Source organism: Ovis aries, chromosome 24 (genome assembly GCF_016772045.2).
Source record: "Ovis aries strain OAR_USU_Benz2616 breed Rambouillet chromosome 24, ARS-UI_Ramb_v3.0, whole genome shotgun sequence".
NCBI lineage: Eukaryota > Metazoa > Chordata > Mammalia > Artiodactyla > Bovidae > Ovis > Ovis aries.
The window spans coordinates 41,076,671-41,099,223 of record NC_056077.1 but is presented as its reverse complement, the minus strand read 5'-3'; the positions used below and the strand labels follow the sequence as shown (position 1 = coordinate 41,099,223).

General features: G+C 58.4%; 1 protein-coding gene and 2 long non-coding RNA genes across 12 annotated transcripts in view; 1 reads left to right on the top strand and 2 right to left on the bottom strand.

Annotated features, from left to right (window-relative positions):
- Positions 1-707: 707 nt before the first annotated feature.
- On the bottom strand, positions 708-1,390 carry LOC105604827 (uncharacterized). Its single transcript, XR_001024418.4, has 2 exons — positions 1,261-1,390; positions 708-1,084 (listed from the first exon to the last, which is right to left on the bottom strand). It is a non-coding gene; the product is annotated as an uncharacterized LOC105604827 (long non-coding RNA).
- A 664-nt stretch (positions 1,391-2,054) lies between these two features.
- On the top strand, positions 2,055-14,570 carry LOC121817863 (uncharacterized). The gene is made up of 2 exons (XR_006057947.2): positions 2,055-6,065; positions 13,003-14,570. It is a non-coding gene; the product is annotated as an uncharacterized LOC121817863 (long non-coding RNA).
- IQCE (IQ motif containing E) overlaps positions 13,231-22,553 on the bottom strand; it is a 38,859-nt gene continuing 29,536 nt past the window's right edge. For 6 of the 10 annotated variants that reach the window (XM_027962089.3, XM_042240298.2, XM_060406083.1 and 3 more), the window contains 5 exons: positions 21,527-21,637; positions 20,792-20,913; positions 19,949-20,049; positions 19,063-19,149; positions 13,231-16,065 (listed from right to left, as the gene is read on the bottom strand). In XM_027962089.3, coding sequence (XP_027817890.1) covers positions 15,938-16,065; positions 19,063-19,149; positions 19,949-20,049; positions 20,792-20,913; positions 21,527-21,637 — 549 coding nt within the window. In that variant the 3' untranslated portion in view covers positions 13,231-15,937. The other 4 variants (XM_060406082.1, XM_060406080.1, XM_042240291.2 and 1 more) reach the window with 3 other exon arrangements.

Below are 22,553 nucleotides of genomic sequence, written 5' to 3'. Positions count from 1 at the left end.
AAAACAGGCACCCAGCAGGGCGAGGGCTAGAGAATGCCAGGGGGCAGGGGGAGGCCACAGGGGAGACTCCCCAACCCTCCCTTTGCCTGGTGCTCACTGGCTGGAGCTGCTGTGGTTTTTCTGCCTGTCCTGGGACCCCTGCAACTGGAGACTGACTTTAACCCCACTCTACAGATGGGGCAACTGAGACCCGGGCCCCACCGTTGCTCGGGAAAGAGTACAAGAATCACCACCCAGTCAAGGAACCAGGGTTCAGCCTCATGCTGTCGGCCACAGACTAGATGACCTGAAATAGGGCTCCAGTGGCCTGAGAAGTCAGAGAGGACCTGGTGTTCAGTGCTGGCCGCTGGCCAGGGCACCAAGGGACACGCCTTCAGTGACCTTGCAGTGTGACTCAGGAGGAGGCAGCTGATGGGGAAACCACTGGTCTTTCCCTGGCTACGGGAGCAGTCCAGGCTGCAATAAGGAGCCACGGCCTCCAAGCCACTCCACCATGGGGACCCGGAGCTGGGGAGCCTGGGAGAACTCAGCAGGGCCAGGCCTGCTCCAGCAGGAAGGACCAGCCGAGCCACGCTGAGCGCCTGCACCCACGACCTCCTCTGGCCCCCAGCCAGGTTCTCACATCACGGAGCGGGTGGTGAGGGGGTTTTCAAGGCTCAGAAATGAAGACACTTGCCCCGAGTGGACACATTCAAGTGGCAGACAGATGGGCCTCAGTTTCCTTTATTTGAAATAAGACTAAAAGTAGTCCTGCTTCCTGGGGAGGCCGTGCCGTCCAGGCTGCGCGCCCAGCTCCCCGGAGGCTCCATCTTCGGATGCTGTTCTGTTCTTGCTCTCAGTCAGGTCTTCTCGGCTCCAAAGTCCAAGTCGTCTCCTTTCTTTTCTTTTAAAATTAACTGCCTCCTATTCTAAGTCACAGGTCCTCTGAAAGTGAAAGCCACTCAGTCTGAATACTGGAGTGGATAGCTCTTCCCTTCTCCAGTGGATCTTCCGGATCCAGGGTCTCCTGCGTTGCAGGCAGATTCTTCACCAACTGAGCTACTAGGGAAGCGCTGAGGTCCTCTGAGCCCCAGGCTTTTCATGGCTAAAGTGGGTAGAGAGTCCTGCTTAGCTCACGGCGACGTGAGGCACATATGAAGTGTTGACGTGACACCGCAGCCCAGCCCTACTCGCCACAGCTGAAAGACGAGAGCAACCCAGAGCCGGCAGCTGGTGAAGGGATCAGCAGAAAGCACCGCCACGGGGTGGAATGTGACTCACCAGAGGCAGGCTCGAAGCGCTGGTAGCTGGTACCACGTTGCAAACAGCATGGTCAGTGAGAGAAACCAGACCAAAACTTGGGAATCCTGGAGCTGCAGGATTCCACTCAATCGAGAGATCCAGGATAGGCAGGTCATAGAGATGGGAGGAGGAGGAGCTGTTGCCGGGGGTGGGGGGCTGGGGGGGAAGGAGTGGGGAAGGCCAGGGGTTTCTTTTCGGGGTGACAGAAAGTTTTGGAAATACATAGTGATGGTTGCATAACATGGCACAAACTCAGTGATACTGACTTGACACTAAAATATGGTTGAAATGGTTCTGTGTACTCTGCCACAGCACAGACGGTTACATGAGAAGGGGCCTCACTCAGTGGGCCCCTGACCACGTCTCTCCTTTCCTCGGCCCCCCTCCCTCCCCTCCCCCTCCCCTCCCCTCCCCTCCTCCCCCTCCCCTCCCCTCCCCTCCCCTCCCCCCTCCCCTCCCCAGGAAGTAGAGCTTGTGAGGGAAGCCGGTGGGGAGAAAGTCTGCAGAGAGCACCCTGAGGGCTGAGCTGCTTAGAAGGAGCATCTGGAGCTGAGGAGGAGGCCATCCCGGCCAGAAGCTCCCCAGGGTCTGTATCCCAGGCCAGGAAGGTGGCAGGGTTGAGGCTCTTGAACGGTTTGTCCCAAGACCTGGAGGCGCCGGGAGAAAGGCCAGGCAGGGGCTGGGTCCCCAGACGCCGGGGCGGAAGCCAGAACAATGGAATCCCCTGCGTTTGGAGCCCGTCCAGCACAGTTCATATTTTCCATGAGAGCAGGCGGGGAGAGGAGAGAGTGCGAGGCCGGGTTTCCCCAGCCCCCGCCCGGACGCTCAGCCAGCCCAGCGCCTGGTCCCCACAGTCCGCTGGCCACAGCAGAGCCGCAGGAGTGCTGCTGTCAAGCTGGCTGCGGCGGAGGTGCCCTGTGGCTCTGGAGGCTGGGAAGGATGCCACGGAGCCAGCCCGCCAGCCAGAACGACAGGTGCACACCTCAGATTTGCCCAGCACCCCCAGCCAGCCGCCTTGCTTATCCAGGGGGCCTCTGGGAGCCAGGAAATCAGCAGGGGTGGCCTCAGAGGGGCCAGGGATGCGGTGCAAGGCCCGGCACGGCCCCACCACGGTCTCTCGCTCAGCGCCTATTTGCTCTCACTTCATACACAGTACTCACAAGGCTGGTCTCTGCGGCCCAAGCCCAAGGCAGACCGGAAGCCGCCCCTGGCGGGGAGGTAGCCCCGGAGCGACATGAAGAGACTGGCGCTGGGTGAAAAGGACGCGCAGAGGCCCCTCCCCAGGGTGGGCCTCTCATCCCCACCCTCCCGCCCCGCAGAGTCACGGGTCTGGGCTCGTTCCAGGCTCTGCCCACCCACTCTGAGGCCTTGGGGAAGCCCTGTTGCCTTCAGGGGCTCAGAGCTCAGCAAGCCCAGCTTCCCCTTCTTGCCGCTGCGAGGCTCAGGCTCCAGGCCACAACCTTGACCCAGGAAGAATGCAGGAGCTGTGTTCAGGAGGCCTCCTTGCTTGAAGGAGAGGCTGACTGTGCGTGCGCACACGCATTTGTACAAACACCTTCAGAGTCTCACTGAATCTGAATCCTTGCAGGAGGCAGATGGCCACCCTCTCTGTTTAAAGAGAGGGAAATAGAGAGGTGGTGCAGAGACAAGATGGAACCCTCCGTCCTTTCTTATTTCTGGCTTAATTCTCTCCAGTGCAACCCACTGAGAGATGTATCTCTAAAAGGCAGAGGTACTGGTTACCTTAGCGGGGCTTCCCAGGTGGCTCAGTGGTAAAGCATCTGCCTGCCAATGCAAGAGAGGTGGGTTAGATCCCTGGGTCGGGAAGCTCCCCTGGAGGAGGAAATGGCAGCCCACTCCAGTACTCTTGCCTAGAGAATCCCGTGGACAGAGGAGCCTGGCGGGCTACAGCCCACGGGGTCGCAGAGTCGGACACGCCTGAGCAGCTGAGCACGCACACACGTGGGTCACCTGCTGCTCAGACAACCAGCCCTGCATTTGTTCTCAGTGCCGGGGCGGCAGCTTGGGCCCGGCTGGGAGGCTGCGTCCCCCAGCGCCCCAGGTGCTCCTGGGCTGCATGCTCAGCCGGCCTCCCTCCGGCGGGGCGGTGGTGCTGACTCAGCGGTTCCCACGGCTCCGGCTGGCGACCTCGGGCACCCTCACCTGGAGTCTCAGGGAGGCCAGAGGGTGCAAGCCAGAGTCCTGAGGCCTGGTCTGCTTGTGTCCGCCATCATGATGCTCCGTTACCCAAAGCCAGTCCCAGTGCCGAGGGGCGGGCAGGACAGGACGAGCAGGACAGGTCGGGGTGTGCGTGCAGGGCCACGGCTAGGACGGTCTGGATTCGGTGGACTTTCCAAAATGGGGAAGGACTTCGCCAAGTCCCGCTGCTCAGCGGGATGGTCCTCGGTCAGCTGGTATGTTCCTCTCCCCGCTGGGGGCCTCAGGGAGCAGCTGGGAGAGGGGGATCTGGAGGCTGAGGTGCACGCAGGCTGCTCCTGGCAGCCTCCCACACTTCCCTCCCTCTCCAGGAGCAGGGGGGCTCTCTGCCACCCCACCCCCACCTCATGGGCTGGGATCCAACGGGAAACGGACTGCGCCTGGCTCACAAGGCCCTGGACTTTGAAAGCAGCCCAGCAGGGCGGGCGGGCAGAACCAGAGTTCACCGCCGCCACCCCAGGCCCCCACCCCTGCCTGGGGCCGTGGGCGGGCTGACCGCACTTCCCGGTCCGGACCCGCCAGCTGCTCCCAGCCTGGTGACACTCTCCCCTCTCCAAGAGCAGAGACCCTACCCCCGCCCGCCCGCCCGCCCGCCCGCCCGGCAGCTCTCCAAGCCTCGGCCTCCGAGGCTGCAGAAGGCTGTAGCTCTCCGGGGGTCCCAGGGGTCTGCTGGAAGGGGCTATTCAGAGTTTGGCCGAGTCTCCTCCCCTCCCTGTAACCTGGGTCCCCCCCCACACGCCTCCAGGGACCAGCTCAAGTCACTGGTGGAGGGAGGGCTGCCCCACGGCTGGGAGGTCTCTGCCTTGCCTGGTAGACGGAGGCCACTGGCTTCCATGTGGCGCGGGGCAGGAGGGGGACCTGGGTCCCCATATTCAAAGCTGGGCTGGACAGAGCTTTTTCCCACACACATGGGGAGGCCTGTTTCTCTGCCAGGGTGGGGCCTGGGGACTCACGGTGAGCCAGTCTCCTCCCACGTCCCCAGGACAAGTGCCTCTCCTGGGGAGCCCTGGAGGCTGCCCACTCCCCAGGGACATGTAACTCCAGCCTGGGCTCACGGGAGGAGGGCCCCCCACCTTTCCAGCCACCAAGAGCTCGGACAGGAGGGGCACTCATCCATGTGCCGGGAGCATCCCCCACCGCCGGGTCCCTGCGGAGGGTGGGGCCGTGCCTGTCTCTCATGGGCCCTCCCTGGCTCCTGGAGCCTCAGAACCAAAGTCACCCACACCTGCCCCTCCTGCCCCGCCTGCCCCATCCCTCCTGGAGGGCCTGGTGGGCGGCGTCAGGCAAGGAGCAAGGCCACAGCTTCCACGATGACGCCCTATCACAGGATAGCCACACACAGTGGGATGGCGACGTGTCTGGGATAGGTGCTCCATGCGTGTGTCCAGAATCGACACCATCACGGCCTCAGAGAGCAACCCTGGCTGGCACAGGCCCGTGCAGGCCAGGCTGACGGCCACCCAGAGACACAGCGACTCCAGCAGCACCTGTGCCCCGATCTCTGGGGCTGCTGGTGAAGTTTTCCTGACTCAATGAGGACCAGCACCGGGACACCCAGGGCGCCAGGCATGCCACGTGGAGCGGCTGGAGGACACGTCCTTGCTAGTCGGGGCCTGACAAAACGCGGTCCACTGGAGCAGGGAATGGCAAAGCACTCTGGTATTCTTGCCTTGAGAACCCCAGGAGAACCCCTTCTTACGGATAGGGTAGCTGGGCCCCGCTAGGTCACTGGGCAGGATGGCCAGGACCCTCGGCTGGGGGCCTTCTGCCTGTGGGCTCAGCGGCCTCTTCCTCCCCAGACACCCCAGCTGGTTCTGCAGCATGGGCGGGGGACGGGCAGAGCCGGGGGTCCCAGCAGGCCGGCTGCCTGCTGCCCAGGGCCTCCCCCTGCCCTCTGGGCTCACTCCACTCGCAGACGCCCCCACCCTCCTGCTCCCCAAGGGCCCCATCCGAGGCCGCCCCCTGCCCTGGGGCCCTGGGGTGCCCTGAGCACTCTCCTCCCTGCGGGAGCAGCCGAGGGGGCAGCTTCGCTGGGCGCGGTGGCCACGGCTGGGGGCGGGCAGCATTCACAGGTTCCTCACCAGCCCTCGGGCCCATCGTGTGCCCTCCCAGCAGCCAGCCTTCCTTCCACCTCCTGAAATGCAAAGCCAGCCCCCTTGTTCTTCTGCCAACAGCCCTTCCCCGTTCCCACGGCTCCCAGCTCCCAGGGAGAAGGCTGAACTCTTCAGCAAGCGTGCCAGCCGCCCCCCTCCACCCTGCCATCTCGGCCTTTGCGTGGCCCCCGCTGCTCTGGCCGCCCCCTGCCAGTTCTGTCTCGGGGTGGGGGGTGGGCGCGGGCTGATTGTTCCCTCAGCAGGAAGACGCCCTCCCCACCTGCTCAGCCTCAGCCCCTCGCTTCCTCTTCCGGGTGTGTGTTCTGTGTTGGGGGGGTGCAGCATGTTACTGACCCCCTGGCCACTGCCCCTTCCACGCTGTGCCCCCAGGTCTCCCCTGCCAGGGCCCCCGCCGCCCGTGCTGAGTGGTGCACAGCCAGAGTCCTGCCGACCTGGAGCCTGGCACCTGGGCAGGTAGGCATTGGGCGGGGAAGGGGGGTATCCCAACCCCCCCAGAGCTCAGCCCGGGTGAAAGGCAGACTCGCCTGCAGATGAAATCCACCTTGATGCCGAGCACAAAGCACCTTCCTCCCCCAGCGCCCGGCACGCCGCAGACGTGCAGGAAATCTTAACTCACGGGGAATGAACTCGTTTTGTGAGAGCACAAAGGAGGGAGGGGCTGATCCCTGAGAGCTTCTCAGCAGTGCGGGCTGGCTTGGTGGAGAGGACATCCTGGCTGGGAAACAGCCCATGTGAGGGGCCAGCTGGAGGCGGGGATGGGCCTCATGTTTCTGGAAAGGGCGGGGAGTGGTGGGCTGAGCTGGGGCGTGGAGGGGATCCGGGGCGCCACGTGGAACATGCAACTTGAGTCTGTTGAGGTGGGGGAGAAGGCGTGTGTTTACACTGGGTTTTACACCGAGGACCACAGAGGCAGTGTGGGGAGGAGAGCCAAAGGGCTTGGTGCTGGAGGAACAGGGAGGGGAGGGCTGGCCACCCCGCTGCGTCCAGCCTTCTCTTCCTCCTCAGTAACACTCTCGCTTGTGTTCAGTGTATTGGCACCTAGAACCAAGGACAGTATTTCCAGGCTCCCTTGTAGCTGGATGTGCAACTGTTCTGGCCGACGGGATGTAAGTGGAGGTGTGCTCAAGCAAGAGGATATCCCCTTTTACCTTCCTGCTGGCTGAAACGCATCTGTTGTGGCTGGAGCTCAAGCAGCCACTGTGTGCCGTGAAGCTTTGAATTCAGAAGGGGGAGGCAACATAAGAGAAGCGGAATCACACAGTATTTGTCCTTTTCTGTCCGGCTTATTCCGCCGAGCATGGTGTCCGGTTTATTCCGCTGAGCATGGTGTCCTTCAGGTCCATCCAATATTGTACCAAGTATCAGGATTTCTTTCCTTTTTTAAAAAATCCTTATTTAGGGACTTGCCTGGTGGTCCAGCGGCTGAGACTGCTCTCTCAGTGCAGGGAGCCCGGGCTTGATCCCTGGACAGGGAAGTAGATCCCGCTTGCTACAATTAAGAGTTTTCATGCCTCAGTTAAAGATCCCACGTGCCAAAAGTAAGACACGGTGCTGTCAAATAAACAAATGCTGAGAAAATAAAAATATCTCTTTATTGGAGAAAGGTTTATTGCAAGCCCACGCTGGCAGACAAGGTAGCTCATTCTCTGGGAAGCCTCCAGCTCCTCAGAGGATTTTGGCAAAGCATTTTTACTTTATTTTTTCCCCAAACTTTAAACTTTTTGTTTTGGGGTATAACCGATTTATATTTATTTATTTATTTGGCTGTGCTGGGTCTTCATTTCGGCCTGTGACCCCTTAGTTGAGGCACGTGGGATCTAGTTCCCTGACAGGGATCGAACCTGGGCCCCCAGCATTGGGAGCGTGGAGTCTTAGCCGCTGGACCACCAGGGAAGGACCTTCCTTCATTTTAAAGGCGGAAACGTATTCCACTGAATGGATGAACCCTGTTAAGATTGTTCACTCATCGACAGACCTGGCTTGCTTCCACCTTTGGGCTTTTGTGAATAATGTTGTAAACACAGGTGTGCAAATATCTGTTGGAGTCCATGCTGTCAGCTCTTTGGGGTGTAGGTGGAGAAGTGGGATTGCTGGACCACGTGGCGAGTCTACAGAATTCCCCCGTGAGAACCTGCCTGCCAGTGCAGGAGGGAGGAGTCAGGTTCTGTCCCTGGGCCGGGATGATCCCCTGGAGGAGGGCATGGCAGCCCACTCCAGTATTCCTGCCCGGAGAATCCCATGGACAGAGGAGCCTGGCGGGCTACAGTCTGTGGAGTCCCAAAGGGTCAGACACAACTGAGAAACTAACTTTTAGCTTTATGGTGAGTCTATGGACTTTGGGTGAATTTAACTCAGATGACCATTACATCTACTACTGCGGGCAGGAATCCCTCAGAAGAAATGGAGTAGCCATCATGGTCAACAAAAGAGTCCGAAATGCAGTACTTGGATGCAGTCTCAAAAATGACAGAATGATCTCTGTTCGTCTCCAAGGCAAACCAATCAATATCACAGTAATCCAAGTTTATGCCCTGACCAGTAATGCTGAAGAAGCTGAAGTTGAACGGTTTTATGAAGACCTACAAGATCTTTTAGAGCTAACACCCAAAAAAGATGTCCTTTTCATTATAGGGGACTGGAATGCAAAAGTAGGAAGTCAAGAAACACCTGGAGTAACAGGCAAATTTGGCCTTGGAATACGGAATGAAGCAGGGCAAAGACTAATAGAGTTTTGCCAAGAAAATGCACTGGTCATAGCAAATACCCTCTAAGAGAAGACTCTACACATGGACATCACCAGATGGTCAACACCGAAATCAGATTGATTATATTCTCAGCAGCCAAAGATGGAGAAGCTCTATACAGTCAACAAAAACAAGACTGGGAGCTGACTGTGGCTCAGATCATGAACTCCTTATTACCAAATTCAGACTTAAATTGAAGAAAGTAGGGAAAACCGCTAGACCATTCAGGTATGACCTAAATCAAATCCCTTATGATTATACAGTGGAAGTGAGAAATAGATTTAAGGGCCTAGATCTGATAGATAGAGTGCCTGATGAAATATGGACGGAAGTTCGTGACACTGTACAGGAGACAGGGATCAAGAACATCCCCATGGAAAAGAAATGCAAAAAAGCAAAATGGCTGTCTGGGGAAGCCTTACAAATAGCTGTGAAAAGAAGAGAGGCAAAGAGCAAAGGAGAAAAGGAAAGATATAAGCATCTGAATGCAGAGTTTCAAAGAATAGCAAGGAGAGATAAGAAAGCCTTCTTCAGCGATCAATGCAAAAGAAATAGAGGAAAAGAACAGAATGGGAAAGACTAGAGATCTCTTCAAGAAAATTAGAGATATCAAGGGCACATTTCATGCAAAAATGGGCTCTATATAGGACAGAAATGGTCTGGACCTAACAGAAGCAGAAGATATTAAGAAGAGGTGGCAAGAATACACAGAAGAACTGTACAAAAAAGATCTTCACGACCCAGATAATCATGATGACGTGATCACTAATCTAGAGCCAGACATCTTGGAAAGTGAAGTCAAGTGGGCCTTAGAAAGCATCACTACAAACAAAGCTAGTGGAGGTGATGGAATTCCAGTTGAGCTGTTTTAAATCCTGAAAGATGATGCTGTGAAAGTGCTGCACTTAATATGCCAGCAAGTTTGGAAAACTCAGCAGTGGCCACAGGACTGGAAAAGGTCAGTTTTCATTCCAATCCCAAAGAAAGGCAATGCCAAAGAATGCTCAAACTACCGCACAATTGCACTCATCTCACATGCTAGTAAAGTAATGCTCAAAATTCTCCAAGCCAGACTTCAGCAATACGTGAACCGTGGACTCCCTGATGTTCAAGCTGGTTTTAGAAAAGGCAGAGGAACCAGAGATCAAATTGCCAACATCCACTGGATCATGGAAAAAGCAAGAGAGTTCCAGAAAAACATCTATTTCTGCTTTATTGACTATGCCAAAGCCTTTGACTGTGTGGATCACAATAAACTGTGGAAAATTCTGAAAGAGATGGGAATACCAGACCACCTGACCTGCCTCTTGAGAAATCTGTATGCAGGTCAGGAAGCAACAGTTAGAACTGGACATGGAACAACAGACTGGTTCCAAATAGGAAAAGGAGTACGTCAAGGCTGTCTATTGTCACCCTACTTATTTAACTTATATGCAGAGGACATCATGAGAAACACTGGACTGGAAGAAACACAAGCTGGAATCAAGATTGCTGGGAGAAATACCAGTAACCTCAGATATGCAGATGACACCACCCTTATGGCAGAAAGTGAAGAAGAACTAAAGAGCCTCTTGATGAAAGTGAAAGAGGAGAGTGAAAAAGTTGGCTTAAAGCTCAACATTCAGAAAACGAAGATCATGGCATCCGGTCCCATCACTTCATGGGAAATAGATGGGGAAACAGTGGAAACACTGTCAGACTTTATTTTCTGGGGCTCCAAAATCACTGCAGATGGTGATTGCAGCCATGGAATTAAAAGACGCTTACTCCTTGGAAGAAAAGTTATGACCAACCTAGATAGTATATTCAAAAGCAGAGACATTACTTTGCCGACTAAGGTCCGTCTAGTCAAAGCTATGGTTTTTCCTGTGGTCATGTATGGATGTGAAAGTTGGACTCTGAAGAAGGCTGAGCGCCGAAGAATTGATGCTTTTGAACTGTGGTGTTGGAGAAGACTCTTGAGAGTCCCTTGGACTGCAAGGAGATCCAACCAGTCCATTCTGAAGGAGATCAACCCTGGGATTTCTTTGTAAGGAATGATGCTAAAGCTGAAGCTCCAGTACTTTGGACACCTCATGCAAAGGGTTGACTCATTGGAAAAGACTTTGATGCTGGGAGGGATTGGGGGCAGGAGGAGAAGGGGACGACCCAGGATGAGATGGCTGGATGGCATCACGGACTCGATGGACGTGAGTCTGAGTGAACTCCGGGAGATGGTGATGGACAGGGAGGCCCGCGATTCATGGGGTCGAAAAGAGTCAGACACGACTGAGCGACTGAACTGAACTGATGGACCTTCCCTGTGAAGAATCCGCCTGCCAATGCAGGAAACTCAGCCAGTGCAGGGGCGATCCCTGGGTCAGGTAGATACCCTGGAGGAGGGTGTGGCAGCCCACTCCAGTATCCCTGCCTCGAGAATCCCATGGACAGAGGAGCCTGGCGGGCTACAGTCCCTGGGGTCGCAAAGACTCGGACACGACTGAAGCCACTGAGCGTGCAGGCATGGAGGCTGTATTCGATTTTTCGAGGAATCACCTGACGACGGTCCTCAACGGTTGTTGTCATATGTCCTCACCGTCGGGGCACAGGATTCCCATCTCCCCATCTCCTCACCAACACCTGTGAGTTTTATTTTTGATTTGATAGTAGCCATGCTAATGGGTGTGAGGCCTGTCAGTGTCCTTTTGGAGAAGATGTCCAGACGTCTGAAGAGAGACGCTAAGGAGGCGGCTGGAAAGGGAGGCGTGGGTGAGGAAGGCTCGGCCGAGGGAGACACCTGCGGCCGTCCGCGTGGTAGGAATGACCGAGGCTGGGGGTGGTGTCACCCCGCGTTCACGAAACCAAAGTTTGTGTTGTTTTATATGATTTCAAATATGTGTTGCCAGATTAACGAATCAGGGGCAGGCTGGCTTTTTCCAGTGTAATTCACCTCCATAGAAAGTATCCCAGCTTTCGGGTTGTTTGTTTTGTGGGCGCCTCGGGAGAAATGGCGGCGCTTCACACGTATCGCTCCCAGAGGCTTCAGTTTAGAGTGTGTGTGTTCACACTGCCTGTGTGGTTGCGGTGGTGTGCGGGGGCACGGCATCGTCAGGAGCTGGGCGGTGCCCTGGCGTCCAAGGGGCCCCTGGGGGCTCCCCCGGCTGCACAGCAGGTGCTGGGGCCTCAGAGGAGCTGCCACTGGGGTCTGGAGACTGCGGAGGGTGAGGAGGCTGGGGGACGCGGCGGGGACGCCTGGTTCTGGCGCCAAGAACCGAGCAGCTGTGATTCCCTGAGGTGGGGCCACTGGCAGGGGGCAGGTTAGGGGCAAAGGTAAGTCAGCGCTGGGCTAAGCCAAGCTTGAGGCTCTGGAGAGGCCTGTGTGCAATCATGCACGTCCACACCGAGGGTCCTGGGTGTTGGGGTCAGAGTCCCGGGGACACCCATGTCTGACCGACAAGTGGAGGAAGGGTTGGTACAGGCCAGGGTGCCTGGGGAGGGGCCCCTGGGTCCCCAGCTGCAGAGAGAGGGGCCGTCCCCATGCTGGGCAGCGGACGACAGCGGATGAGGCTGCCGTGAGCAGGGACAGCAGCCTCCTGCCGTTTCCAGGCGCTGCGCCCACGGCCCCCTATCCCCAGGCTGCCAGCTCTCACCCCTGCAAGCCCGGCTGGAAGGGAGGGGCCGGGAGGCGGCCTGCGTGGCAGCCTGGCACACGCTGGACCCGCTGCTTTGAATCTGGGCTGTTCTGGGCTTCATTAATGAATAGCTCAGGGGCACCCCATTTCCCTATTCAGACAGGACACGGCACCATGGAAACGTCCCCCAGGGCCCCAGGCAGGACCGTCTAATGGGGCGCCTGGCAGGATGGGCGGCACTGGCCAGAGGCCACGAGCTGGCGACCGAGCAGAGAACAAGGGCCCGCTCCTCACCCCAGTGTTCACATTCTGGACCCAACGGCAGCTGAAGGGAACCAGGGCTTTGTGTTCCAGCATTTCCTCTCTCTATTCTGAGGAACCTCGTATTTAAAATCATCCTGGCAGGGCTGGCAGGTCACAGTCAGCCCACAGCCTCTAGCGAGGCTCAGGTGCTCCTTGGCAGACCAGGCTGGGACCACCTTGAAAGGGAAGAGCTGGCAGGCGTCAGGAGAGGGTCCTGTGTGTGTGTGCACAGGTGCGCGTCCACGGGTTCACGCCCGCATGCCACCTTTCTTCCTACTGGGGGGGTGCATACTCCATTCTCCTCCCACCAGCTCCCCTCGAGGCTGCCTCTCTGCTGCTGGACCCTAGCCTCACACAAGAGTGGGTGCAGCAGGCTCGTGGCTGGGCTGAGGTCTGGCGAGCCCTGCTCTCCTCTGCTGAAGCCTCCTGAGGCCCAGCCCGCTCCTCTGATGGCGCCAAGTCTCCCAAATGAACCGCTTGCCCACAGGGCACAGGGCACAGGGCGACTGGCTTGGGCTGGCGCTGGAGCCAAGCAGCCAGCCCTGGAAGGGCTTCAGACAAGTTCAAGGGCCCGGCCAGTCCACGCGAGCAAGCCGAGACACACAGGTGCACGCCGTGCAGCGATTTCCCCACAAAATGTTGGAAACCAGTTATTTTTCTAGAAGCCAACTTTTTGAGGGTCCTGGGCGTCTGTGTGATTCCTAAGGTATTCCTCCTCTGCTCCCAAAACAGAAGTTAAGTAGAGACTGAGGGGGAGAAAACCCCTCATCTTCACGCGGTCATGCTCATGCCCTCACTCGCGAACGGGGACGAGAAATCCGAGGACGGGTGCCCGAGAGAAGAGCCTGCACGGCAGGAAACTGACTGCGGGGCCCCCAGCCCCAAGCCTGCGCTGTGCCCAGAAGCCCAGGAGCCTCGGCGACTGCACCCCTGAGGGTCGCGCATGAAAAGCCACAGGTCTGCGGGGCAGTCCAGACAGAGACCCGCCAAGCAGCATTTATTTACAAAAGCAGAGGGAAACCCGATCCCTTCCAGAGGGCTCACGGTAAGTTACACGTAAGGTCGGGAAACTCCTACGCGCGGCCGTCATCAGGGACAAGAGAAGCACCCCTCCCACGGAGGCTGCCTGCTGGCGTCTCCCTGTGACTCCCTGACGAGTGAGACCTCTGGCCCTGAAGGAGGCTTGCCTGGCTCTATTAGCTGCTGACAGACCCCAGGGAGCTCGGGGAGGCCCACCCCCGCCCCCCGAGTCCTGGGGCAGCAGCCAGCCGACCCAGGTGGGTGTGTACGCCCACCCTCCGGTCCTCAGAACTTCTGAGAGCAAACACTGTTTCCCAAACCACAGCAGGGATTGAACTGGCTTAGGTGGGTTCTTGCGCAATTTAAATATTCAGACCTTGAGGTGAATGTGGCTTTCCCATAGGGTATTTACTTCTCAAGAATGAAGCGGAGCTCTGCAGCGCTTGCCCTGGTCCGCCTGGCTGGTGGCGGTCCCTTTCCCAATGCACTTGCTCCTTCTGCTGGGGGTCTGCAGCGCTCTGGTCTGTCTGCGGGGCGCCCTGGTGGGGCAGCGCCAGGCAGGGGGGCAGCGCCAGGCAGGCGGGCACCGCAGGAGGCGGCCCTCTAGCCCAGGCCCTGCTCCCGTGCTGCTCTCCTCAGGCCCTAGAACCCCAGCCTGAGCCCCGGGCCCTGCAAGCCCGCCGGGCACCTGGCATTCCCCAGGGGACGGAGCCGTGCAGTGTCAGAGGGTCACAGCCTTGTGGTCAGCCATTTACTGAGGTGGCTACTTTTCCTACATCAACGTTGCTGGACTCAAGGAGCACAGGCAGACAGATCTATGTTTACAGTAGATCTGTAAACGTAGGGGCATTTTCTCGGAAAACTCAGGTTCGGGGGCTGACTTCGCCCAGCTCTGCTGATGGCTAGCCCACTGCACATGGCCTGGTCTCCAGGCCCTGGAAGGGGGCGGGGGTGTCCTGAAGGTGGTCTCTCTGCTGCAGGGCCCAGAGCCTTGGGCTCCTGAGAGTAAGGATTGAAGCTGAAACGCCTGGGTTTGAGTGGGCACTGGGGAGCAGGACCCCTGGGAACGTGCAGGCCCATGGGCACTGCCCCCACCACCTCTGGGTGCCTCCTACAGGCCTCAGCTGAGCTGGCACCCAGAGGAGGAGCAGATACAGTGGATGAAACCGGGCAGAGGTCAGCCGGAATCCAGCCGCATGAGCCATCAGTCCAGTGAGAGAAACAGACGGAAAACAGTGGATTTGGCAGCTCCAGGCCAAATAAAGAGAAAAATAACTCAAGCCTGGTCCCCAGCTGGCATTTTTTCAAGCTACTGTATGAATAGCACCTAAGTGGTAAAGGGGGCCGGGGGTCCCCTGAGTGACTTGGGGTGGAAAGGGCTGGGTTGGGAGGTTGCCCCGCACATGAGCCAGAACCACACAGAGTTCCTTGGGCCACACACCTCGTCAGTGCTGGAGCCAGAAGCTTCTGACCACTGTGAGGAGGGCCCAGGAGATTCCTGAGAGGAGGACACAGCTGAGCTGGAGCCCCTGAGGTTCAACACCAGGAGCTGTTGGTGGGGGGGCTGGGGGCCAGGCTGGGGGTTGGCGGGGACAAGACCCCCAGGGCGTGGGCAGGCCCCTGGGCTCAGCTGAGAGTGGCTTTTTGCCGTCAGCCCTCCCTGAGCTGCACAGCCTGCCCCGGGAGAGGTGGCGTGGACGTGCGGGGATGGCTGGGCAGCAGCCCTGAGTGGGGGGCCCGGATGCCTCAGGCTCCCCCCGTCAGCCAGGGCTGATCTCCCAGACAGGAAGCAGACCCGAGTTCCTGAAAGGCCCTTATGTCCGCTCCCGGCCCAGGCTGTGGCCCCTCGGAGCCGGGGTCTGCATGCGGTGGGGGCGCGGGGTGGTCCCATGGAGTCTGCAGTACCTGCCGCCGCGCGTGGGCACAGTAGCCCCCCTGTGCCAGCCGTGTGCTGCAGAAGCGGCCTTGACGCTGCTTCTGTGACTGTAATCTGGACTTTTTTTAAGGCTTAATACACCCAGTGACCAATCTACCCCCCAACCCCTGACTGGGGTCAGTGCCCCAAGGGACAAGGAGGCAGAAGAAAGGCCTGTGTGTGGGGGGTGGCGAGGCACACGAGCCGTCTGGGGGCCCTGACGTTGCCGGCGTCTCCAGAACTGTGTTCTGTCTCAGGAATGGAGAGACTTCCCCGACCAGAGGCCTGTCTCCCGCTCCCTTGCTCCTCCAAAGGCACAGCAGGCGCGTCCAGCGTGACTGGCTGGTAAAGCCATCCGGAGGGTGGCGGAGTGCCGTCGCTGGTGCTGTCCGGGTCTCGGCCACAGGGGCCGGAAGGGGCCGTGCGGGCCGTCTCTGTGGGCTCCCCACAGCCCTCCAGTCCGGGGAGCAAGTCTGTGGGCTCTGAAGACCACCGCGGGAGGGGCAGCCAGGGGTCGGAACGGAATGACCCCTTCCCAAAGGTAAAGGAAAGGCCTTGGGTTCCTTCAACAAACAAGCAAAGGGGCAAACAGAGAGAAGAGGCAGGGGAGGCCGAGGTGTCCAGCAGGCAGCGTTCTTTTCCTAACAGGATACATTACTCTCCAATCTCAGTGCCTGTCCTCTGAGCCTAGGGTCCCTGACAGGCGTCACGGCGTGCAGGCAAGCCCGGGGCCTAGGGTGGGGAGGCGCTCTTCCTCGTGGGCAGAGACGGCGCTAGGATGATCTCGTCGGAGTCGTCGGAGTTGATGTCCTCCGCGGGTGTGGGCACCGTGGGCTGCAGCCCCAAGTTGGGGGACTCCGCTGAAACAGAGACGAGGGGGGTCACGGCCAAGCTCGGGGCCCGCGGGCAGATGTCTGGCCCGCTCCCGGCTGCACAGCCCTGCCTCCACGCTCAGCACCAGCAGGCTGGCAAGGCACCCGCGAAAGGGAGGGGACCTGGGGCTGTGGCGGGAATTCTCCGCGAGTCGCCCTGCTGGCACAGTCCTGGGGTCTGGCGGCCGGTGGCCCTAGCGTCCGCGGGAGGACACGTGCCCCGAGGCAGAGGGGGCGGGACTGGACGGGAGACCTGGGGACCACTGTGACCGTCCACTCCTTTTCCCACACACGCCTACGCTCTCCATCCCCCAGCTGAGGCGAGGCTGGGGCGCCGCCTGTGGGCCGCCCTGCAGACTGCCTCCAGCCTCCGTGGCCCCTGGACAGGGAGCGAAGGAGGGCCGGGCGCCTTGCTCTCACTGCTCCGCCGAGGAATGGAAGAGGCGCCATCTCCGATCTGAGATAAGAGACGGGAGGAAATTACGACCCAGCTGCTCTGCACATGCTGTGACCGGGCCAGCTTTTTCTCTGTAACTTCCAAGAAAATGATTAAAGTGGAAGCTTCTGAAATTAAAAACATCAGTTTTCGAGGTTATCTTCAGTTATTTTCCATTACAAACATTCTCACAATCAGATCAGAGGATTCAGTGTCCAGTTTTCACGGAGACTGCTCCCTCGTGTGAACAGGTCTGACAGAGACCTCCGAAGGCGCCCTCCAGGCAGGAGGGAGCGGCCGCTTCAAAATGACACACGTTTCACGAGAGGAGGAAACAGCGGCACGAACAGACGCTTCAGCCCCAATGCAAGACTCTAAAGGCCATGCAGCGTGGGGTCTGCTGACATCAGAGTGAAAGCGGTTTTTGTAGAAAACGTGCCGGCATTGGGAGCTTGCTGAGTGGAGGTCTGTGAGGGAACGTCCAAGTTGGCAGTGTGCCGGCTCGGACAGAGCCAGGAGGTGACTGAGCTGGACAGAGGGCGGTTTCAAACGTGGGGGCTCCCGGGTCAGTGAGGACGGCTTTCTTATCTCTCCTTGCTCTTCTTTGGAACTCTGCCTTCAAACGGGTATATCATTCCTTTTCTCCTTTACTTGTAGCTTCTGTTTTTTTCTCAGCTGTTTGTAAGGCCTCCTCAGACAGCCATTTTGCCTTTTTGCATTTCTTTTTCACGGGGATGGTCTTGATCGCTGCCTCCTGAACAATGTCACGAACTTCGAACCTCTGTCCATACGTCTTCAGGCGCTCTGTCTATCAGGTCTAGTCCCCTGAATCTATTTGTCACTTAGGGATTTGATTTAGGTCGTACCTGAATGGTCTAGTGGTTTTCCCTACTTTCTTCCATTTAAGTCTGAATTTGGCAATAAGGAGTTCATGATCTGAGTCACAGTCAGCTCCTGGTCTTGTTTTTGCTGACTGTATAGAGCTTCTCCATCTTTGGCTGCAAAGAATATAATCAGTCTGATTTCGGTGTTGACCATCTGATGATGTCCATGTGTAGAGTCTTCTCTTGTGTTGTTGGAAGAGGGTGTTTGCTACGACCAGTACATTTTCTTGGCAAAACTCTATTAGTCTTTGCCCTGCTTCATTCTGTACTCCAAGGCCAAATTTGCCTGTTATCTCTTGACTTCCTACTTTTGCATTCCAGTCCCCTATAATGAAAAGGACATCTTTTCTGGGTGTTAGCTCTAGAAGGCTGTAGATTCTCCAAGCCAGGCTTCAACAGTACATGAAAGGTGAACTTCCAGATGTTCAAGCTGAATTTAGAAAAGGCAGAGGAACCAGAGATCAAATTGCCAACATCCACTGGATCATCAAAAGAGCAAGAGAGTTCCAGGAAGCATCTAGTTCTGCTTCATTGACTACACCAAAGCCTTTGACTATGTGGATCACAACAAACTGTGGAAAATTCTTCAAGAGATGGGGATACCAGACCACCTGACCTGCCTCCTGAGGAATCTGTATGCAGGTCAAGAAGCAACAGTTAGAACTAGACGTGGAACAACAGACTGGTTCTAAATTGGGAAAGGAGTGGGTCAAGGCTGTATTGTCACCCTGCTTATTTAACTTATATGCAGAGTACATCATGCAAAATGCCAGGCTGGATGAAACACAAGCTGGAATCAAGCCTGCCAAGAGAAATATCAATCACCTCAGATATGCAGATGACACCACCCTTATGGCAGAAAGTGAAGAAGAACTAAAGAGCCTCTTGAGGAAAGTGAAAGAGGAGAGTGAAAAAGTTGGCTTAAAGCTCAACATTCGATCATGGCATCTGGTCTCATCACTCCATGGCAAATAGATGGGGAAACAGTGGAAACAGTGAGAGACTTAATTGTTTTGGGCTCCAAAATCACTGCATATCGTGACTGCAGCCATGAAATTAAAAGATGCTTCCTCCTCGGAAGAAAAGTTATGACCAACCTAGACAGCACGTTAAAAAGCAGAGACGTTACTTGGCCAACAAAGGTCCATCTAGTCAAAGCTATGGTTTTTCCAGTAGTCATGTATGGATGTGAGAGTTGGACCATAAAGAAAGCTGAGCGCCGAAGAAATGATGCTTTTGAGCAGTGGTGTTGGAGAAGAGTCTTGAGAGTCCCTTGGACTGCAAGGAGATCCAACCAGCCCATTCTGAAGGAGATCAGTCCTGGGTGTTCATTGGAAGGAATGATGCTGAAGCTGAAACTCCAATCCTTTGGCCACCTGATTCGAAGAACTTACTCACTGGAAAAGACCCTGATGCTGGGAAAGATTGAGGGCCCGAGGAGAAGGAGAGGACAGAGGATGAGTTGGTTGGATGGCATCACCAACTTGATGGACATGAGTTTGAGTAAACTCCGGAGTTGGTGATAGACAGGGAGGCCTGGTGTGCTGCAGTCCATGGGGTCGCAAAGAGTTGGACACGACTGAGCGACTGAACTGAACTGAACTGACTTCCAGGTCAGATGAGCCTGGAAGGGCAGGGGACTCAGCCACGGGGTCCCACACTCACCGGAGCAGGGTGGCGGCCTCGGCACTCCGTCCTCTGGAGCTGGCCCCTTGGCGGTCTCCCCGCTGCTCCCCTCGCTGTCTCCGGGCCCTGCAACAGCACGCAGACCGAGGTCCCATCTGCACAGACTCGTGGCCACACCACACGTCTTCCCGCCCGTCTTGGTCAGGAACGCTGCTCCTTTTGTGGGTTTTCCTTGATGGGAAGCGCCCTTCCCTTCCCGCAACCCCCTTTCCCGACTCCATCGTCGCGACCGCAGGGCTCGGCCCTGAAAGGCCATCTCGGGAGGTCCCCGCCTGCAGGCCTTGCTCCTGAGCCAGGCTGAGGACCGTGCTTTGGGTCCAGTGACCGCTCTGACCCCGAACACCGCCTCTGCCCATCTCTGGCCTCACGGCCCAAGCAAGTACAGATGAAGCCTTCCCAGTTAGAGGAGGGAGGGCTTGGAGGACAGTCGGAATCAGCGTTCGGGCCAAAGGCGATGGGCAAGTGGTCTTGCCCCATGCTCTGTCTCACACAGGACGCCCGGCCTCAAGCGGACGCAGGCCTCTCCTGGGGCGGCCGCCCCGCCACGCCAGGGGTTTCTGCACTGACGGCTGGCAGGTCTTAAGAAGGCAGAAAAGGAAATACAGTTTTGCTTAAAAGCAACAAACAGGAAAAACACTGGCCCAAAGGAGGGAAACCACCTCACTCTGGTTAGAGCTGAGAATAAAGATCAAAGCCACAAGGCTTGGACCGCGCGGTCGGTGGGCACCGACCCTGGACCCGGCTGCGGGCCCAGCCCCGTGACTGGCGATGACAAAGCCCGGCTCCCGGGAGGCTAGCAGCCTTCTCGGCATCCACCTCAGAAGGCCAGCCACCCTCGTGTGAAACCCAGACAACATGCACTTACCAGGAGCGGCCGCAGGGCGGGGTGGAGGGGAGGGGGCCCTGGGGGGCAGCCAGGCCGGCCTGTCGGGAACCGCGGCAGTGCTGGCTCCGGGACCGGGGGCACTGGGGAGAGAGACACCTGCCGGCTCAGACCTCCCGCAGGCCAGCCCCAGGCCGGCTCAGACCTCCCGCAGGCCAGCCCCAGGCCGGCTCAGACCTCCCGCAGGCCAGCCCCAGGCCGGCTCAGACCTCACGCAGGCCAGCCCCAGGCCGGCAGCTGGACCTCATGCAGGCCAGCCCCAGGCCGGCATCTGGGGCCCCAGAGCCATGGCCAACACGGCCAGCTGGCACCCGACGGGCCCAGGTCCTGAGATGTGGGCTGTGGGGAGCCTCAGACGTGGCCCCCCACCTCCCGGCCTGGGTCCTGACCCGAGCTCAGCCCCGGCCCGCAGTCAACGCCACTTGGCCGAGTCGACGGCTGTGGGGCTCTGAGCCCTTGCAGAGGCGGGTCCAGTGGGAAGGGAGCCGTGGACAAGAGCGAGAGCGGATGAGGGGAGCTCTGACGATGCCCACGTCTTCCTGAACATGGCTCAGGCCACGCTCTCCTCCAGGAAGGAACAGGGTCTCAGGACAGGCCGCAGCCAGTCTGCAAACCGGTGGCTCCCAGAGCCTCACAGAATCTAACGCTTCCAGCGCGAGGAAATGGCTCCAGGAAGGCCTCCTCTGAGGATGGGAGCCTGGGGCCCCCAGCAGTGAGAGGCGGGTGTAGCACACTCCGGTCCCTCACCCTGTGCCTCCCTGGATGGCAGCCTGCCCCCTCTACCCCCAGCGGTGTCTGGGCACAGGGGCCTGCAGGTGGACCGACCTGTGCCTGGCCCGTGCCAGGTGTGCCCGGAAGGCAGACTGGATGATGGTGATGGCCTCCTCTTGCCACGGGTCTCCCTCGGCCTGGGCAGCGGGGCTCGGGGTGCGGGGCTCGGGCGAGTCCTGGGGCGCAGGGACGGAGTTGGGGGAGAACCGTCTGAGAGCCCTGCCCCCTCCCGCTTGGTGAGGGCCGCCTCCCTCGACCCTCAGCGCAATCTGATTCAGGTGGCTCCCCTCGTTACTTAGGTTAATTCTTAAGACTCTAGAGATCCTCAGAATTCATGTCTTGTGGTTCACAGGGTGGGGGTGCTCCTATCCCATGTTAGGCCTGTCTTGACGCTGCAGTGGAGACGGTACTCCACGTCCCAGCGCCTCCACGCCACTCAGCCCCTGAGCTCAGCCCTGCCAGGTGCCCAGGGCCGGGGGCCAGGGGGCAGGGGCCAGGGGCACACCCAGGGCCGGGGGACACCTGCACTTGCCCTGGCTTGTTTTTTGTGGACCAATTTTAAAGTCTTTATTGAATTCCTTACAATATTGCTTCTGTTTTCCGTGTTTTGGCCACAAGGCATGGGGGATCTCAGCACCCTGACCAGGGACTAAACGTGCACCCGCGGCTTTGGAGGGTGGTGTCTTCACCATAGGACCGCCAGGGAGGTCCCAGCGCTTGGTGGATGGAGCGTGAGAAGAGATGGGGAGAGAGAGGGAGGACTTGGGTCTGAGCGAAGACCTGATGTACCTGGGTGGGAGGGCTCGGCACCCTGGGGTGTCCCGAGACACACGCTGTGCTGGACAGCAGCCTCGCCCGAGCTAGATGCCCCCGGAAAGCCGCCTGCAGCACGGCAGCCGCCTGGCAAGAGAGACAGAGGTCAGCTTCCCTGGAGGACGGGAGGCTCCCGCAGGAGGGGTCCTGACAGCAGAGAAGACGCCCCGCTTCCTCCTGCCCTCGAGGCTCCCGCTCCTCACTCGCCCGGGACCTCTCCCACCCAGAAACACGCCCGGCCTCCACGGAGAACCAGCCCGGACGCCGGACCCCACAGGAAAGCAAATCCTGGAACACAAACGGATTGGCGGCTAAAGGCTCTCCCGTTTCACTGCAAATGCGACCCCGTTGCCCAGCTAGGCTTGCACGCCCAGGCAGTGACCCCATTTCCCATACTTTATTCTCTGCGCATCTTCACGGTCAAGCCAGGTCGGGCGCGGCCTCACACTGTCGCAAAGGAGTTACTTATACTCTAACCTTGCTCTTGAGCGCTTTTCTCTAGAAACATGTGCGGACGCTTTGTAAGCTCTGGGATCATCAGGCCGGGTTTCAGGAGCGGCGCTGTCATTTTGAGGATCCTGCTTCTAGCCCCAGTCAGCAACAGCAGAGCCCAAGGATGGGCCTGCAGCTCGGGAGAGCAGCAGCTGCAGTGCCCGCGTCCCAGGCACACCCTGGCTCTCCCCTTCCCAGCGGGCTCCGCTCATGACAACTCTGCCCGATTGCCCTTCCTCTCCTCCCGGTCCAGCGAGGCCTCTCCTCCTCGAGGCTCCCTGCAGGGATGCCCCGGCCGGGCAGGCGTTAGCAGCGGCCCCACAGCGCCGGGGGTGCGCCCTGAACCCACCTTCCAGCCTGGACTGGCCTGCCTTACGGTCCGTGTTCCGAGGGCCCTCAGCTTGCGGACGCAGAACTGAGGTCCGCACGAGTGTGCTGAGAGAATGCTGTGAGTGAGATGGAGTGTGAACTCATCCACACACCGACTGGGTGCTGAGAGCATTCAGGTGTC